The sequence below is a fragment of the Phyllostomus discolor genome, chromosome 2 (genome assembly GCF_004126475.2).
Source record: "Phyllostomus discolor isolate MPI-MPIP mPhyDis1 chromosome 2, mPhyDis1.pri.v3, whole genome shotgun sequence".
NCBI classification, from domain to species: Eukaryota; Metazoa; Chordata; class Mammalia; order Chiroptera; family Phyllostomidae; genus Phyllostomus; species Phyllostomus discolor.
In genome coordinates, this window is record NC_040904.2 from 10,130,130 (window position 1) to 10,148,937 (window position 18,808).

At 60.8% G+C, this 18,808-nt stretch overlaps 1 protein-coding gene across 7 annotated transcripts in view; it reads left to right on the plus strand.

Moving 5' to 3' along the window:
• Positions 1-18,808, plus strand: part of COL18A1 (collagen type XVIII alpha 1 chain) — a 76,883-nt gene that overhangs the window by 37,884 nt on the left and 20,191 nt on the right. For all 7 annotated transcript variants that reach the window (XM_036017506.1, XM_028503632.2, XM_036017503.1 and 4 more), the window contains 12 exons: positions 1,762-2,306; positions 7,921-8,010; positions 8,916-8,975; positions 10,714-10,843; positions 13,945-14,021; positions 14,410-14,529; positions 14,913-14,939; positions 16,371-16,433; positions 16,540-16,626; positions 16,970-17,023; positions 17,170-17,328; positions 18,065-18,127. In XM_036017506.1, the coding sequence (XP_035873399.1) occupies positions 1,762-2,306; positions 7,921-8,010; positions 8,916-8,975; positions 10,714-10,843; positions 13,945-14,021; positions 14,410-14,529; positions 14,913-14,939; positions 16,371-16,433; positions 16,540-16,626; positions 16,970-17,023; positions 17,170-17,328; positions 18,065-18,127 (1,475 nt within the window). The remainder of the gene's footprint in view (positions 1-1,761; positions 2,307-7,920; positions 8,011-8,915; positions 8,976-10,713; positions 10,844-13,944; positions 14,022-14,409; positions 14,530-14,912; positions 14,940-16,370; positions 16,434-16,539; positions 16,627-16,969; positions 17,024-17,169; positions 17,329-18,064; positions 18,128-18,808) is intronic.

Sequence of the window (18,808 nt, forward strand, 5' to 3'; positions counted from 1 at the left end):
AGTTGGGGTTCAGCATTTCTTCCTTCTGCCTGCTCCAGGGAGCGCCAGGTCAGCCTGGCCCTGCTGGTGGGCTGGAACACCAGGTGCCCCTCACACGGAAACAGACACGCGCACACACACACTCGTACTCACGGTCACACTCACACACTCACACGTACTTGCTCACTACAGCCTTCCTCAGGACACCCGCGCATCACAGCCCCCTCCCAGAAGCACGTCTCCGCTGTGTGGCTCCCACTTTGGAGGCAGACCCCACCCGGAGTGCAGGCGGGGTGGACTTGAGAGGACAGGCCTTGGGTCAGGGCCCTGGGCAACTTCTCCCCAGAGTCCGGGCTCCCCCTGGCAAAGTGGGTCTACGGGGGAAGGTACGGATGCACCAGTCTCTCCTCGAGTTGGTGTCTGCCCCTCTCCTGCGTCCAGCAGTGACCACACTCACTGCGTGGGGAGATAGCCCTGCTCTCCCTCCCACCCCCAGCGCTCAGCACTCCTGGTCCCTGGGGCATCGGTCCCAGCTACTAGTGGCCCCGTACTCCCAGGAAGCACTGCACCCAACGGCTTGGGCAGGTCCAGGTGCACGGTCAGGTCAGGCCCTGCTCAGACCCATGGTCAGCATTGTGGACGGCAGGGCCTCTGGCCCCTTCTGGACAGACAAGAAATGAGGGGAAAGGACCTGGCACCGCCGGGTCCCAACCTGGGTTCATGCTGCCCGAGGGGCCTCCAAATGGTGGGGTGTCATTTAGAACTCACGCTCTGTGACACTGATGGCCCGAGGTGGAGGACACATGTGGGCTGTTCTGATGGTGGGCTCCTGAGGAGAGTGAATAAAAGGGCTGGATGAGCCTCGTCCGGGTGGTCCAGGGGCAGGTGAGGCCGGTGGGGCTGCAGTAGTGTGAACACCGGTGGGTTGGGAGAGCGGTCCTCCCGCCGGTGGTTACCCCCATCACGAGGCTGCTCTCCAGGTCACCCCAGTGTGGACATGGGGTAAGGGGAGGAAAGTCTGTACCTCCCAGAAGCCCTGTGCAACAGCTTCAACCAGGCCATCCCACCTCGTAAACCCTGACTGACCTGGGGGCTGGGGTGATTCGCTGTAGCAGGTGCGATGGAGACAGGGAACCACGGGACCCGATCGGGCTGAGCTGGGGCCTCTGGGAGACACAGCCGCTCTCGTGTTCTGCCTTCCTAGGAGTGTGTCTCCGGGACGGCTCCCGATGAGGACACAGCTGCAGGGTACACCCTGTCGTGCGGCTTCCTTCTCCCCGTTTACTAGGGAATGAGTGATGTTATTGCCCGTGCCTTGCATTGTTCTTGTGGGTCCCAGCGTGGGGTGGGGAGGATGAGTGGGGGTGGAGTCTGAGCTGGGGGGTGGTGATGGGGGTGAGGACAGGGTGCAGGGCAGGGTTGTGGGTGGGCTCAGGACCCCCAGCCCTTTGCAGTAGGCTCCTTGGTGACCCCAGACACATACCACCCCCGATCCCTCCCCCACCCCACCCCGCTGTGACCTTGCTTCTCTCCTGCCACGCTGGTGTGGGATGCACCCTGCTGCGCCCCATCCCCCCTTGGGCATGTACGCTTGTGAGGGGACGGTGCAGTGGCCTGTGGCCACCGTGTCCTGGCCTGACATGCTTCTGAATGAGACGGAGTGTCCGTCCACATCCCTGGCCAGCCGAGCCCAGAGGAGCAGGGCAGGTGCCAGGTGAATGACTCGGTTTCCCCTTTGTGCTCTACGTGCAGCCTCACGAGGTGTCTTTCTCCTCTTTGCAGAGAAAGTGGGCACAGAGGTGGGGCTCCTCCAGCTGCTCGGGGAGCCCCTGCCCCCAGAGATCACCCAGACCGACGACCCTGACGTGGGACCGGCCTACGTCTTTGGATCCGACGCCAACAGCGGCCAGGCGGCCCAGTACCACTTCCCCAGCCCGTTCTTCCGTGACTTCTCGCTGCTCTTCCACGTGCGGCCACAAACCGAGGGTGCGGGGGTGCTCTTCGCCATCACGGACACGGCCCAGGCGGTGATCTCAGTGGGCGTGAAGCTGTCGGGCGTGAGCGACGGCCACCAGCACATCCAGTTCCTCTACACCGAGCCCGGGGCGGCCCAGACGCACACGGCCGCCAGCTTTCGCCTGCCCGCCTTCGTGGGCCAGTGGACACGCTTTGCACTCAGCGTGGACGGTGACACCGTGACACTCTTTGTGGACTGCGAGGAGGTCCAGTCGGCGCCTTTGGTGCGATCTCCACGAGGCCTGGAGCTGGAGCCCGGCTCCGGCCTCTTCGTGGCTCAGGGCGGAGACGCAGACCCTGACAAGTTCCAGGTAACAAACACCACGGCTGCTGCTTGAGGGTTGCACCGCCCTTGGGGTCCACTCGGACAAGGGGCCGTGCCCATCAGTCCCCACCTGACCTCGGTCTGCTTGGACCCAGCATGTCTTTTATTCCCTGGCACTCTGGTCCCTTGGCCACCACCACCAGCAAGGGCCTCCCCAGGCTGCAGTGGTTTCTCTGAGGCCCCCTTGGGACCCCCTTCCTGACTGGATGCTAGCTTCTGCCACCATCTGTGCTCAATGCAAGCAGCGGGCCCCTGGCTCATAATTAAGAATTCCTAGATGGCAACAGCGGAGGGTAGAAGTGGGCATGGGCCCTCTGGGGGGGTCGGCTGCACCCCGTGAAGGCTGCACACCCACCAGGCTGGGCCAGGCCTGCACGTCCAGTGTCACCATCACTCACACGCTGTTATTACTGTTTTCCCAAACTGCTAGCCGCCCACTCAGAGCAGTGTGGGCGAGACATCCCCAGCAGCACCGGGCAGGTGGCTGTCTCCACTGTGTCATCCCCTGCCCAGGGGAGCCTCCTCCCCCTGAGCATGACCCTGACCATGACCCTGGCCTTCATTGCAGGGGAGGCGGACTCCAGAGCCTGGGTGAGGGTCTTTCTCCTGGGCCCTCAGCCCCTATACTTGGAACCTTTGGGTAGAACCCCGCCCCCTGGAAACGCCGCGTGGGCTCCCTCCGCGGGCCCCAATTCAATTCTAACATTACAGCCGGTCTGCAGCTGGCACGCCCCAGACAGGGGTCCCTGTGTGTGCTGATGCGGGATGTGTCTTCAGGGGACAGAAAGTTAATTATTGCCCAGACAAAAACCGCTTGATTAAAGTTGTTCTAAGTCCTGGAGATTCGGGTTCTGAAAGCTGCCCTTTCCCCTTTGGCAGAAACTTTCACCCGTGGGGTCGGGGAGCCAGCGGGACTTTGGCAGCACACTGGGCCTCTTTGTGTTTCCATTTTGATCCTCAAACATGATTAACTGGAAGGGGTCACGGAGAGCCCGCGTGTTGGGGGCGGGGCTGTGTTTACTGGCAGTTTGTTGTGTGACCTCCGCGGCATTTCTAGCTGGAAAAGTATGCCATTGTCCCATACGTCTTTGACAGAGGAAGGGGAAAGCTGCCCCTGTGCGGATGGGGACTGGGGATCGGGGACAGGGGACCGGGGCTGTGTAGAGCTCCCAGGGCTGCGGGAGGACATCCCCTGCAGTGAGGGCACCGGAGGCTCCACCCCCCTGCCCCCCAGCCTCCCCAGGCCCTGTGCATTGTTGCAAAACAAAACTACCCGTCGGGTACCGAGGCACACCGGGGCTGGGCGTTTTAATTGGCAGGTCGTGGTCGCCGGTGAAGACAGACTTCACATTTTGCATGGGCTGTTTGTATTTCTTCTTTTGTGACGGACCTGTGTTCTTCCCATTGTTGTTTTGGTGGGTTCACACATTTCCTTTGGTTTTCACATACGCTTTACATATGAAAGAAAGTGACCCTTTGTTTTGTGTGCTGCCATTGTTATTTCCAAGTGTGTCATTTGCCTTTTTACCTTGCATTTTTTAAAAACCGTTGGGATATTTAAAGTGTTTATGTGGGTAAATCTGGGCTGGAGGAGACACCCAGGGCATTGCTCACCATCCCAGCGACATCTTGGAGGGTCAGAGGCGGACACAGGCAGCTCAAGGCTGCTCTTTGGGTCTGGGCTGTGGGCCCTGCTTCCCGCCGACCTCACTGTCCGGTGCGGCTCCGTGGGCTCCTAGTCCCTGCAGACGAGAAGTTCAGGAGTTTCCTGGGTGGACGCCTGGTCAGACTCCAGCTAGGCGAGAGGAGCGGTCTGTGGTCTGGTGCAGGTTGGTTTAGGACAAGGTTTTTCAGACTTTCCGAGTTGGGATTCTTGAGAAAGAATCACTCAGGTCATGTTATTTATATGATTTGGCAGAAACCAAAGCTCGGGGTGCGGGGAGGAACCTGGGCGTGCCCCCAGACCAGCCTCCCCACCCTCCCCCCGGGTCCTTATAGAACGTTTATGGTTCCCGTCTGTGCAAACGTCTGGAACCTCATTGGTCTTTTCCGGTTTATTCTTCTCGTCAGATTCATCATAAATACCCCCGGGAAGTCGTTTATTCCAAGGACGTATGTCACAGTGTCTTGTTTATTAACATGCCCTGCCGACCCTTGTTCCGTGTTTACCGTCCCTCTGCTTATTTATCGTTTCAAACGCTCCGTGGTCACACTGTTTTGCTGTCCTTTCTCCTTGTGGGAAGTGTCCCCATGTCCTCATACGCTGTTTGCTTCTGTCTTTGTGAAGCCACCCTCCTCTCAGTCCGGGTTTTCCGTCTCTGGGCCCCAGTGTCTGTGCGGCAGACCAGCCACCCACAGGTCCCTTGGACCGTTGTCCGTCGCCTGCGGGCAGGCAGGGCCGGGCCTGCCCCGTTCCTGGCACACCCCACGTTCTCTCTCCTGTGTTCAGTGGGGAGTGCGGCCGTTGTCAGCGCTCCTCACATGCGGCTTTGTTGGCTGCGGCACATAAATAAGTGCTTGGCCCCCTGAAGACCAGAGCTTGCCCACCGGCCCGCTAGGCTGGGGTCACTGGGACAGGCTTGATGCTGAGGACAGAGCGGAGCAGGCAGGGAAGATGCGAGCAACCTCGACCCCCACAGTCCTCCTCCCACCGTGGCCCCCCCACGCCCAGTGGCACCAGATCCGCCACCCCGGACTGAGGGGCTCTGGGGCCTCTGAGGTCGCGCTGACCCTGCTCCACCTGACACCCCGCTTCACCCCTGACACTCGGAACCCTGTCACTCATGGGGACTGATGGATGCAGGTGTAACCTAGACACAGTGCTGCAGCTGCCGGTGCGGGGGGGGGGGGGGGGGGTCCTGACCCCTGGCATGGAGGTGTCTGTAATGGAGGAGCTTGCCCGGCGTGACCCCACGGGAAGAAACCCCGGGGCAGCCGGATGCTCTCACACAGTTAGTCGGGGAGTCTGGCAGGATGCCAGTGAGATGGTCTGGAGTACGAGAGAGTGGACAGTGGGGCGGGGCCCGTCACAGCCAGGGCTGGGGTAGGTGACAAGGGACCAGGGCAACCTAGGGAGGAGGGGCCAAGAGGTAGGGGTGAGGTGGGGGGGACGCAGGGCTGGGAGTGCTATGTCCCCCGCTGCGTACAGGCTTATCCGGCCCACTGCCCAGCTAGGACATGCCCTTCCAGCAGGGGTGGGTCTGAGGCCACCCGCAGAGCATCCTGGGGTCCCAGGGAGGCAGCCCCAACACCAGTGACTTCAGCGACTCGCTTTCACAGTGTAGGGACCCGGTCACCCACACACAACTTTAAGACATGCGGCTTGTGGCATGGCAGTGGTAGGACGTGTTTTACATGGGCTTTACTAGTGAAATTCCTGGATTTCATAATGTTTGGTTCTGAGTTTGTTCAGTATTGGCAGTGGGGCTCGTGGCTTTTGCACTAGTGGTATCTGTCTAACCCCAAGTAGCTGTGTCCTTGGGAAAGCGCCAGCCGCAGGCGGGCGGCCAGAACCCGAGCTCCTCCGCCCTCTTCATTCGGGCCTGTGGCGGGCCTGGACGCCCAGGGCCTCGCAGGCAGTGCCAGTGCCAGCGTGTGGATGGTCGCGGAGGGGACCAGCGCCCTGACTCCCGCCTGCTGGAAGCTCCGCTGCCCCACCCCCACACACAGAGTGCGGCCAAGGGGCATTCCAGTCTCTCACCATCTGGCCCCTCCTGCCGTCCCCGGGAGTTCTCAATCTTGGTGACTCACTGTCACCCGGGGTCCTCCCTGTCCCTCCTTCAGCAGGGCTGGTGAGCCAAGAATTTGCATTTTGAACATGAGGCTGCTGCTGACCCTGCATTTTTAAGTCCAGCATGGCGCGTGCTTTTTCTGGGCGATGGTGCCCCTGGAGCCTGGACGGTGGAGGACACCTGTGTGTGCACCTCCCCTACACCTGTGCCCACACGCACGCAGGGGAATGGGACACCACCGCCCCACAGGCCTCACCGTCAGCAGTGGGGGTGTAAGGAGAACGTGGAGTCAGGTAGAACTGGCCCCCAGAGAGGCTAACTCTTCTGAGGAGGGAGTCCAGGGGTGCTTCCTGGAGGAGGAGGCCTGAGCCGAGCCTCGAAAGATGAGGGGGAGCCCTAGGCAAGGGCTCAGCTGGGTGTTTGGTGCTTTGTGGTCACATGCTCCTTGTTGGTGCGGAACAAGAAGGTCGTGAGATCAAGGGTCGGCTGATAGGGGGAGTCTGAAGGGCACTTGGAGGAATAATCGGAATGGCCTTGGCTGGAGCCAGCACATGGCCCTGGGACATGCCCCACCTGCCACCTGTTTTTGTAGGGCCAAGTTTGGTTAGACAGCCATGCCCCATCTTTTCCCTGTTGTCTGATCGATTTCCTGGCACCACACAGCCCTCGTGACAAAGGCCTGGGCAAGCGGATCAGCCGGCCCTTTTCAGAGAACGTTCCTCGACCTCTGCCCTTTGCCGACCTCTGCCCTGCGGCTTTCTATTGAAGAGTATTTAAAATGTGTGCCTCCGAATTGACAAAACATGGCCTTTGTGGGGGGAAAAACACACTGAAGTAAATCCCAGTGGATTACGGTGTTAAGTAGAAAACAGAAAACGCTAGGAAAAGCACTGAGAACGCTCGTAGTCTCCTGGTGGGGAACCTTTTAGAAAGTGGCATCGCAGACAGAAGTCACCGTGCACAGCAGAGCCTGCCTGTTCTGTGTCCTGGCGGCAGCGTCACATGCCCCAGGCACAGGGCCCTTCTGGGTTTGTGGGAGCCCCGTTGGCACTGGGAGGCCCTGGGTCCCCAGCTTCACGCACTGAGCTCTGAGCATTCAGTGCCACCCCCTCATCCTTACCCTTTGGGGATCATGGGGCCTTGCAGAGAAGGTCCCATTGCAGCCATGGCTGAGGTCCTTGTGAACATGTGCTGTCCCCGAGCTGGCAACCGACCCCCGCTCCCTGCCTCGGGCTTAGGGCCTCCTGTTGAAGCGGGGGTTCTGTCCTCTCCACACAGTGGGCCCTCTGCACCCACAGTTCAGGACATTGCCCCTGCTTGCCGTGCCATCTGCCTTGTGTCCCTCGGGGATACCGCTTTCAGTGTCACACCTCGTCTTTGTCTTACAGCCCTGTCCCCTCTTTTAGACACCAAGATCCGAGGGGGCAGGCCCCTGTGCAGTGCCGTGTCCTGGTGCCCAGGGCAGGACTGAGCGCACGTGGGCGGGCGTGTGTGGAGAGGGTGGGTGAGTGGGTGAGCGAATGAATGGATGAAACAGACTCGGGGCTGAGGAGCCCATGTGCACAGGGCACCAAGAGCTCGCTCCAGGCACTGGGGTCTGCTCTGTCCTCGGCTTCTCACTTGTTTCACGGAAAGGTGACATCGCAAAGAGAATGAGACCTAAATGCCGCCTGGTTAATCCAATGCCGCCTCCTGCTACGTCTGAGGAGCCCTCGCCTGGCCCAGGGCAGGGGCCCCTCTCATCATGGTTTATGTCACCCGCTGAAACCTTGACCTCAGACAGTGTCCCGATCCATGAGTCAGGGTCCCTCTGTGCCCCCGCCGCCTGCCTCAGGACCGCCGGTGACGTGTCTCTCCCACCGCATTTAGGGGATGATCGCGGAGCTGAGGGTGCGCAGGGACCCCCAAGTGAGCCCCACACACTGCCTGGAGGACGATGATGATGACGATGATGACGGGGTGAGTCTCCCTCCCCCACCCCATCCCCACTCTGTGGGAGGAGAGTCCAAGTCAATGGGGGCTGGCCTTCTGCCCCTGAGAACCCCAAAGTGATGAGACTGGAAAGGTCTCTCGGAAAGATGCCATTTGGGGCACCAGGAACCTGGTAGCATTTTCAGTTGCCCTGTAGCATGAAAAAGAGCCTCCCTTTCCCTGGAACTCTCCATTCAAAACACACATAAAATATAAAGTGAGTGCTGGGTGGAAACTGTCCCCAGGACAGCCAGTGAGTGACACAGTGAGTGACACAGTCGATCATAGTCAGTGGGGCAAAATGTGTGTGTGTGCACACTCTCACATGGGACCTGAGGGGACAGATCCACCTGTGCTTGGGTGTGGACAGACAGGAGGACGGCCATGTGCTGGGGGGGTGGGGGGAGTGCTCCAGATGACAAAACCTGCCCCCAGTGACCACAGTTGTGAACAGAGCAAGGTCACCTCGTCCTGTTTCCTCAGCTGCCTTCCGTGCTGCTCCGTGTCCACCATGTGGCCAGTATGCTGATAAGCCTGGCCATTGCCCAGGCCAGTGGCCCAGGAGCAGGGTGACAGGTGGAAAGCAAGGAACATGTTTTTCTGTAGTTCTCCATATGTCTGGCTAGGAGCCAAACTGATTTCCAATGGGTGGTTCTAATTGGCCTGACCGGACGTGCCTCATTGGTGACCAGTGGCCAGTGCTCACAGGAAGGCCGCTTCCCCCTTGGAGGTCACAAAAAATGCTCCCCCCACCCCCTTGTCTGCCTTCTCCCTCCTGCCCCAGCCTGGAATGGGCATGGGACAGGCGGGACCCCCCCAGGTTGCTCTCCAGGCCCTGCTGGTGCCGGGGCTTCCGTCACCAGCTTCTTCCTCGTTTCCTGTGGTTCCCTCAGGCGTCAGGAGACTTCGGAAGTGGGCAGGAGGAGACCCGGGGGCTTCTCCGGAAGGAAACGGTGAGTAGTAGCAGGGTCTCCGTCCAGGGCCCCATTCATCCCAGCCTGGGCTCCGTTTTCCCTCTCGTCTCTCGGGGATGCTTAAAGCCATTTTTTGTCATTCTTCACGTTTCCTTTGGTCCCTGAGCTGACCTTGACATTCTGATTGTCCTACCAGTAGGTAGGAAGGAGCTGGTAGGGCCCTAAGGGACTAGGCGGTCTGTGGGTCAGAGAAGGGGAAAGCTGTGCAGGGCCGCCCGAGGCCAACTCAGTGAGCTTCCCAGCTCACACTGCCTGAAACAACATGCAGGTGGAGTGTGTCTCAGGGATGTGGGAGGGGCTGGGCCCCTCCTCTCCACCGTCTGCCTCTCGGTGTCTTCGCCCAGGGACTGACCGGCCAAGTGCTGAGCTGCCCTGGGAGGGACAGTCGGCACCCTCCCCCAGGTGGGGCATGGAGACCCTTGGCCTTGCCAGGGTGGAGGAGGGGCAGGTGGCTCTTAGGGAAGCAAGGCCAGGGGGCTGGCCCACCTGCGTGCAGACCGTGGTGCCTGGTGGGCCCCTGGACAGGGGTCAGTGTGTGGTGGCCCGGGACAGTCCCCCAAGTGTCGGACGGCTCGTGTGTTCCTCGCCCTCTGAGCCTCCTCCTCACAGACGGGGGCCGGACTGGGAAACGTGCACTCTGGCCCGCCAGGCTCCTGTGGGACGCACGCCAGCCACTGGGGATGCTGCAGGGACCCCGCAGCCCTGTGGTGTCTGGGCTGCACCAGAACCAAGGCAGGAAATGCCACAGCTTGGTGGCCTCCCTTCGTAGCCTGGAGGGTCAAAGACAAAAAAAAGGGGTCCCTATTTAGGCAGTCTCACCCCGAGCCCGCTGCCTGTCCCTGGCCAGGCTCCCAGGTGGTCAGGAACGCACTAGCAGGACACTGGTGGTGAGCTTGGCTTCTGAGTGTCAGAGAAGCCTCCAGGGATGGGGGGGTCTGGTCCAGGGGGCGTTCCCAGCTACAGGGGGAGGCCTGGTGTCCAGCTCTGGCTGCTGCTCACCCACCTGGCTGTGGGGGGAGCCCCCATACACAGTGTCCCCCCTGGAAATATAGGGTGGCCGCATGCAAGAAGTGTCTCGCCTGCGTATTTGAACGTCCACTTGCACCCACGTCCTCAGTTCCATGGTGCCTCTGGGAACAGGGGAGACCAGTTTTCAGAGAAGAGCAGCCTCATCCCCCCTGGGTGGAGGTGGGTGGCAGTCACCCAGCTGTGGAGCGCCCAGTCGGGGCCCTCGTTGCCGCCACGCCCTGTGTGTGCAGGGAACCGTCAGAGCTCCCTCCGTCGGAGGCGGCGGTGACAGTGTCGACCGCTTGTCCTCGTCTGTCGGGACCACAGCAAGGAGCCAGGGCTCTGGAGTGTTGCTGCGGGGCCGCCCTGGGCCCTGAACCCAGGGAGTGGGCTCTGGTCCCTCCCTCACATGGGGGAAGTTGGTGGGCACGGGGGTTCCGGTGGCTTGTTGGGCTCCCCAGGTGGGGGCGGCCACTCGAGGGGCCCCCACCCCATGGGCTGTTCAGAAGAAAACAGCCGTGGAGGACCCTGAACCTCTTCCCGCCTGAGATGAAGTCCCGATGGCTTCTTACCTCGTCTTTCTCAGAGTCGAGAAAGATCTTATCTCACACCCCAAATAAATCTGAACCTGCCGTCTGCCAGCATACCCGTTCACAGGGTGCCTGAGTTCGCTGGCTAACGGGCTGCTTTCCCGCCCTCGCCTTGCCAGGGCACGCCCCTGGAACCCAGCTTCCCCGAGGCTCCCCCGGTCACTTCTCCTCCCTTGGCTGGAGGCAACGTCTCAGAAGATTCCAGAACAGAAGAAATCGAGGAACAGTCCACTGTGTCTTTATTAGGAGGTAAAGCTCTTGGTGGGGGTGTGTGTGTGTGAGTGGGGGGCGGGTGTGTGTGAGTGCAGTGCACGGACATGCATGTGTGTATGTGGCTGGGCGAGGGGCTCCTGTCCTTCACGAACACCAGCTCCACCAGGGGGAGTGGTCAGTCGGCTGGTGGGCGCCTGCGCTGCCCCCTCGCCACCCTGTCACCTTGGGGATCCTCTGCGGGAAGAAGCTGCCCCAGAAGTCAGGGCAGAGCGGCTGCTTGGCCATATACTTCTCTTTCCCAGGGTTTGTTTCTTGTTGTCTTATCTCTGGGGACATGTGGGGGACCAGTGTCCCGCTAGGAGGACGTGAGAGTCCGTGGTGAGAGCAGAGGCATCGCTGCCCAGACTGGGGAATGGGCCTGCCCTGCGGTCAGCGGTTGGGGTCGGGGACTTCTCCTGGTGGCCTGGGAGGGGCGCTGGCCTGGAGAGTGCACGGGTGCGGACCTGCCGCAGGCAGGGCCAGGGCGCCCGGGATGCACGGAAAATGACGTGTGCCTCCGTCCGCTGTCGCGTCAGAACCCGCTGCCACAAATGTAGCTGCTTGCAGCCGCACCATGCATGCCTTGCCTCTCGGCTGGGCAGGTAGGAGTCCTCCTCAGAGCCCAGAGCTGAAGGCAGGGTGTGCAGGGTGCTGCCCTGCTGGAGGCCCAGCCGAGGGCTGGTTCACTGCGGCTGTGGGGCTGAGGGTCCAGCTTCCTCACTGCGGTGGGCCAGGGGCTGCTCTCAGGTTCTGGAGGCCTCTCTCATTCCTCAGCTCCTCCTCCTCGGGACTCTCTTCTTTTGTTCTGGGGCTTCGGGTGATGACGGGGTTGTACCCTGAATTCCCAGAATAATCTCCCCCTGTTAGAGTCAGCGAGCCGGTACCCTGTCCGTTACACCTGCCCGGCCCCGTCTCGGCAGTGCCTGGGTCCGTGTCCGGCTGAGTAACCAGGGGGCGGGATGTCTGTGGGGTTAGTTCTCTCTTTACCATTATGTTAAGGTTTTACAAAACTAGGTAGACATCTTTTACTTAGAAAAAAAAAATGATTGCTTTTTAAATGACTGAGATAGTAACCTATGTTCAGTGCAGCCGAGTCAGAAACAGACCAGAACGAAGGAGCGAGAACTGACTGTCGGTCCTCCGGGTCCCGCTGTCCACGTGCCCCCCTCAGTGGGCTAAGGATGTGGTGCCTGTGGCTTTTGTCAGGGACGTGCTTCCCGAGGGCACGGCTGGGGTGGACAGGGTGATGCATTTGGCCCCCCGGGCTTCTGAGCAAGGGACACACGCCCGCCTGGACCACATGGCGGCCCAGCCCCGCCTGGCAGGGCTGTGGGGCCCGGGCCCCCAGTCCGGGGCGTCTAGGTGTGAAGTGTGGGTCTCCGTTCTGTTGTTTTCGGTTACACGTCCAGTCTCTGCAGCTCCACTCATCAAAGAGCCTGCCCTTGCTCCCACCGAGTTGCCTCGGGGCCTTCGTTGAGGACCACCTGTACGTCTGTGTGGGTCTCTCCCCCCCTCTGCTCGGGTCCGTGGGTCCGTCTGTCATGATGGGACGCACGGCCCATGGTTTCTGCAGCCTTGTGCTGAGGCCAGAGGTCAGGTCTGTGCATCCTCCAGATCTGCCCATCACTGACTTTGCTGTTCTCTGTCCTTTGCATTTTCTTATGAATTTCAGAATCGGTTTGCCATTTTCTGTAAGAACAGCCTGCTGGGGGGTTGGTTGGAATGGCCTTGAAACGGTAAATCCATGTTGAGGGAGGGGCTTGGACGTCTCAAGAATACCGACACAAGCCGTCTGCCTGTGCTGAGGGCTTCGCTTTCTGTTCTCATAGCGATGGCTTTTCTGGTGTCAAGGTTTGCTGAGGCAAGGGGTTTACATGTGCCTTAAATCACGCTCACGCTTGGAATACACCCTTGGAGGTTTCCACCCCACGCCATCAGGGAAAGAGGCTAGGCTGCCCTCCTGTGGCTGACTTGTGACTCTCAGTGGGTCCTGGGGCTGGGGGGCGGGGTCAGGGCTGCTTGGGAGTCCTCTACAGGGCCCCTGCAGGGGGCGGGGCTCCCAGCAGAGCAGAGGGTGGGGCTGGTTGGCCCCACTGTGCAGGGGTCACAGGTGCCCACACATGGATGCAGCTTCACTTTCTGCTGACAACGGGACAGGTGTCCCCACCCCCAGCTGTGCATACGGGGGATGCCGGGCAGTGCGAGCTCCCTCGGGAGTCACCCGATCCATGTTGGCCTGAAGGGCCTCAGCTCCCATTCAGTCCCCAAGCTCTGCTGCTGTGCTGTCCCCAGAGCACCAGTCAAACCCCAGCCAGGGTCAGACGTGCCTCTGACTCAGGAGACGGGGCCTCTGCAAGCCACCGCACGCATGCGACATGCCGACGTGGCGTGAGTCCTGTGTCTTCTGACTGCCTCCATGATGCTAGAGTAACCGGGTGAAAGATGTGGGGGAACAGCCTGGAAATTCACCCACAGATTGTGTGTCAAGCAGAAAGGGGGAGGCGCCCCCCTGCACCCAGTGAGGGAACTGACAAATGGGAGAAGCAAAGAGCAGGGGCAAGGGGGGCGGGGGCCACATACAGGCGCCACAGAGGCCCAGGCCCTGCCCTTCTCTGTGTGGTGGTGTCTGCACAGCTCTGGGGACACGCGAGGCTCTGGCAGGGAACTGATTTGACTAGAGCTGGCCCCTGGGCGGGATCCTTGACGGGGCCCTGGTTCCCCTGCTGTCAGCATTCCCCACAAAGGAGCCGCACAGGACACGGCTGGGCAGCACGGAAACCTGCATCGGGCTGTGTGTCAGGTCGCTGCATGTGACGGTGCTGGGTTTCCCAGATGTGACCATCCCATCTGGTTGTCAGAAAATGTGCTCGTTCTTGGGAGACGTGGCATTCAGGGGGGAGGGTCATGATAATGCAGGGGACCCTCCAGTGACTCAGCAAAAGAAGTGGAGTGTGTGTGTGTGTGTATGAGTGTGAGTGTGAGAGAGAGAGCTGGGGTGTGGCGAGGGGGTGGGCAGCCCTGGAGGGGAGCATGAGCCGAGAGCAGAGACTGGGCCCCCATTTGGGGTCTGACCTTGGCCCCTTACCTCCACTCTGCAGCTCACACCCTTCCTGGCTCGAATACAGTCACCACCTGGGGCAGGGGTGTCCAGAGCCCCGAGGACGTCCTGAAAGAGGTGAGGTCCCGCCCTGACGCAGAACCATGGAGGCCCCAGAGCAGTCAGTGCCTCTGGTTCGCTCACTGGCGACCCAACCAAGCCCTGGGCCCACCCCCTTCCTCCGTGTCCCTGTGCCTGGTACGAGGTGGGCCTGGCTGGGGGACTCTGGCCTGAGCACGAGGAGCATGTGGGCAGGGATAGGAGGACAACTGGACAGACCCCTGTTCATGTCAGTGTCACCAGGCTGAACCCTGTGTGTGTCCACTTGTGTCCCCTATGTGTGTCCACCCTGCGTGTCCCTGTGTGGTACGGAGCCCAGCCCAAGATGCAGGAGAGTGTGCTGGTGGGTGGGCGGGTAAGGATGTGTATGCCCACCCCCCCAACCTGTACCCTTTCCTCTTCCCAGGGTCTCCCAGGCCCAGTGGTGCAGAGCCCCGATGCACGGGCTATCCCTGGGCCGCAGGGACCCCCTGGGCCCCCAGGGCCACCAGGGAAGGATGGCGCCCCTGGAAGGGATGGAGAGCCGGTGAGTACATGTTTCTCCTTGGTCCATGGGGTGGGGTTCGGGCAGGAGGGGGAAAGGAAAGGGTGCAGCTGATGTGGCAGAGCAGCTAGACACTGGAGACCCTGGAGACCCCGGAGACCCCAGGGTGGTCTGCACTGTGTTGGCTGCCCCCCTCCCTGTGGGAGAGCCAGAGGGTGCTGGGGAGGCTGTGAGTGGGCAGCCGAGGCCAGCCCACTGCAGACGGAGGCGGTCAGACATCGGGTGGAAGGTGCACCTCCACTCAGACGGCCTTCCCGCGGAAGTCAGGCCCGTGGAGGGCGTGGAGCTGGGCCGGTACTGTGTCGGACGGGACGGGGCCGGGAGCCCGTGAGGCCACCCCTAACCATTCCTCTTGCATGTTCCAGGGCGACCCCGGGGAAGACGGAAAACCCGTAAGTTTGCTTTTCTCTCAGAGCCAGACACTGTGTTCGATGTTTGTGTGAGACCCTCAGGGCTTCTTATCCTGTGACCCTCTGTAAGCTTAACGTTGTGCAGAGATTTTAAAAGGAGGCCGTTTGGGAAGTGGGACTTAACTTTGTTAAGAAACAAGTTTCTGACTGTTGGTAGAAAAACAAAGTTATGCATACCGTATGTATTGAGACGTTTAGGCTAACTACTAGGGGGAGAAAGAGGAAGGTCTATCTTCCAAATTCTTTTTTTTTTAGGATTTTATGTATTTATTTTAGACAGAGGGGAAGGGAGGGAGAAAGAGAGGGAGAGAAACATCAATGTGTGGTGGCCTCTCGCACACCCCCTACTGGGGACCTGGCCTGGCCCTCAACCCAGGCAAGTGCCCTGACTGGGAATCGAACCGGCGACCCTTTGGTTCTCAGGCCAGCACTCAATCCACTGAGCCGCACCAGCCAGGGCTGGCTTCCAAATTCTTAGAGGAGAAAAGATGCACAGCAGGGAAACGGAAGGCTGCCCACGGCTGGGAGGCAGCACAACACGCAGGGCAGGAGACGCATTTGTGTGTGTTAGTGCAGACGCTACCGCTGTCTCAACAGATGTGAGAGTTTTTGTTTTAGAACACTTCAGTTTGGATTATTGAATATCAATAAAATGATGCAAGAAGGTCACAAATAAAGATTTGGGGAGCCACAGACAAGCAAACAGCAACAGGCAAGAGGGAGAGTCGGACGACAAACCCTGGACACAAAAAACTCAAGTTAACATTCCGCACGAGCAGGGGTGTTTCGTGTTGGTGCCTGAATGAGCCCCCGTTAACCTTCTCACTTCACAACTGACGACAAAGCTTTGCAGCCCGACTGCTAGGGGTGCGAGGAAAGTAACTTATATGCTTAATGGTAGTGGGGGCTTCTGCAGAGCCGGAACGTGGTGGGGGCGGAGGGGGTGGGGAAGGTGGGTGGATGGGTGTGTGTGAGGTTCAGGATTCAGCTCACAAGCTGGCTCTGACAGAGCGCATTAGCATTGCACAGTTTCTAGTCCGACAAACCCTGCACAGCCTTCCCAGCGCACATGGGCGTACAAACACACGATGGTCGTTTAGGCCCTCTTACCTGGGTGGCGCATGTGTGGCATGCACCCGGGCCACTCTCTAGGGAGGACGCCCACGGGACGTCAGTCAGCTCTGTGCGGGTTCTCCCGAGCACTGTCTGCAAGACGGGGTGCCGTGCAGCGCCTCGGGAACCCGAGGCGTCCACCTCCGGCCCCAGCTCAGGCTCAGCTCGGCCTGCTCCTCCCTGCTCTGCAGGGGAGCGGCCATTCAGCACACAAAGCCACAAAGCTGCATGTCTGGTGGCTCAGATGGTGATGGGACAGAGGTACCTCCTCCGTGACTGAGCTGCCTGCCTGTCTTTCAGGGTGACATTGGACCACAGGGCTTCCCGGGAACCCCAGGAGACGTGGGCCCCAAGGGTGAGAAGGTGAGTCCAGCCTGGTTGAGACGTGGGCAGGCCGCATTGCCATCTGGACCCCTGATTGGCAGCGGGGCCGCGCTCCCTTGTGTGACGCGGTATCTTCTATTCCCAGGGGGATCCTGGGGTTGGGCCCAGAGGACCCCCAGGACCCCAAGGGCCTCCAGGGCCACCAGGACCTTCCTTCAGACACGATAAGCTGGTGAGTCCCACCTGCAGCCTCTTCCACCACGGGGGTCCGCCCGCTGTCCCGGCGGAAAGACCTACTTGGCCCAAGGGAGGCAGCTCCTGCCTGAGGGGCTGGCCCGGGCTGTGGGGCCTGGGGGAGAGCAGGAGTTTTGTGGGCGGTGCTGGGCCTCAGAGGGGCTTCTCTCACTCGGTGTGGGGAGCTCGTGTTCACTCTCTTGGCTTCTCATTGTCAACGTCTTGACCCGGTGGTGACATCAGGCAGTGCTTAGGGTACAGCACAGGTCAGGGCGGGCAGGGCTGGGCTGGGGGGACAGCTCTGGGTGATGGGTGATGGGTGTCCGGGCTCTTTCCCGCAGACCTTCATTGACATGGAGGGGTCCGGCTTCAGCGGTGACCTGGAGAGCCTTCGAGTGAGTGACCCTTGGCCCGGGTGGCTGCTGCCCCACTGTGTTCATGCACAAGTGAACCATGGGGGTGGGGCAGGGGCAGGTCAGGTAGGGGAGGGCCTGGCCCTTGGCAGGTGTGGTGTGCGTGACCGTTCTGTGTTTGCATCCAGGGCCCGAGAGGTCTCCCTGGCCCCCCAGGGCCCCCTGGCGTCCCAGGCCTGCCCGGAGAGCCAGGCCGCTTCGGGGTGAACAGCTCGGTCATCCCAGGACCCGCCGGCCTTCCCGGTGTGCCTGGGCGGGACGGAAACCCTGGGCTCCCCGGCCCCCAGGTAAGACCTGCGCCCCTCCGCTGCCCTCCCCTGTGGGGGTTGGCTGGGAATGGAGGGACACCCAGTGTGCGGGCCTCTTCCTGTCTGGGCACTGGCCACCGGGTGGCCGCACGCAGTGCCACTCACTTCTCAGTCCCTCTGTGGTCAGCTGACCTCACGGCGGCTGTCCCCAGGAGTGACTCTCGCGGGGTCGGGGTGGGCCCCGCTGCCCAAGGCTGGGGGCTGTGAGGAGCTCACATTTGGCCAGTTATCAGAGCCCGGCTACGCTCCTGCTCCCGGCCCTGGGGACACGGTGGCCCGGTGGTGCCCACAGACGTCACTGTTGTAATTGGGCCACGAGAACCAGGTGCGCGGAGCCTGGCTTCCACTTGATAATGTGCTCCGGGCTTGTAGTTCTCCGGAGTGTGAAGCCCTCCTGTGGACGGCGTGCGCCCCCTTCAGTGAGAGCCCGCCCCCACACCGTGGGTGCGGCAGCCCCTCGCACGGGCCCGCTGCTCCTCAATTTGATCAGCGACTCAAAAAATATAGGAAAGAAGTTTGAAAACTGAGCAGAGCAGCATGAGCTTTTTGGCCTGCGTTACTGTGGGCGGGGGGGTGGGGTGCCTCCTGTGAGCCCTAGGATTCCGGCGTGTCCTTGATTCTCGGGGAATCTGCGGACCCCCAGATCGTCCGCCAACTCACCGCTTTCTCAGCCTCTGAGTTCCCTCTGGCCCACAGTCTGCTTTCTGTCCCCCAGGGGCCTCCGGGTGTTCCAGGGAAAGATGGGCGACCAGGAGAGGCCGGCCAGAAGGGCAGCCTTGTAAGTCACTTCTCCGGGTGTCCCGGGTGGGTGTGACCTCGAGCCACATGGTGTGGTCGCAGGGTGACCAAACCCCTGGGTGTGGGGTTTGGCCCTGGTGACCTCATGGAGGAGAAATGCCGCAAGGCTGGCAACACCGGAGGTTGTGGGGGGCTTAACCCCCCGCCCCCTGGCAGGCAGCCTCTGTCACCACTGTCATCACAGGGCCACAGCCAGGGCCTCGGGCCCCCGCAGCTCACTTAGAGCCACGGCCAGCGGGGGCTCGAGGAAAACTTCATTATCACGGTTCTTTTATGACAACTGGACTGATGCCTTTTGAAGAATATTAACACTTTATTTGATCTGGGTGTTTCCATTTGAAGTCTCAATTTTGGTTGCGTCAATAATGGGAACATTTTCGAGGCTGCACCGACCTCTGACTGGGGCCTTGGTTTCCTCCTGGTTTTCACTGAGTGAACAGGGGCGCCAGCCTGCAGCCACTTGGAGACACTTCCACGTGGCGCCTTCGTGAGCACCGGGCTGCTTTGGGCTCAGCCAAGGGGGTGCATTTTAAGGGAACCCTTCTGTGCTCAGAGCTCATTGCTCTGCCCGGCCAGCTGGAAGGGCTGTCCTGAGGCTTTTGCCATGGGGCACGCAGTGTGGTGGGCACGTGCTCTCATTGGGTGGAAACCCTGCCCAATG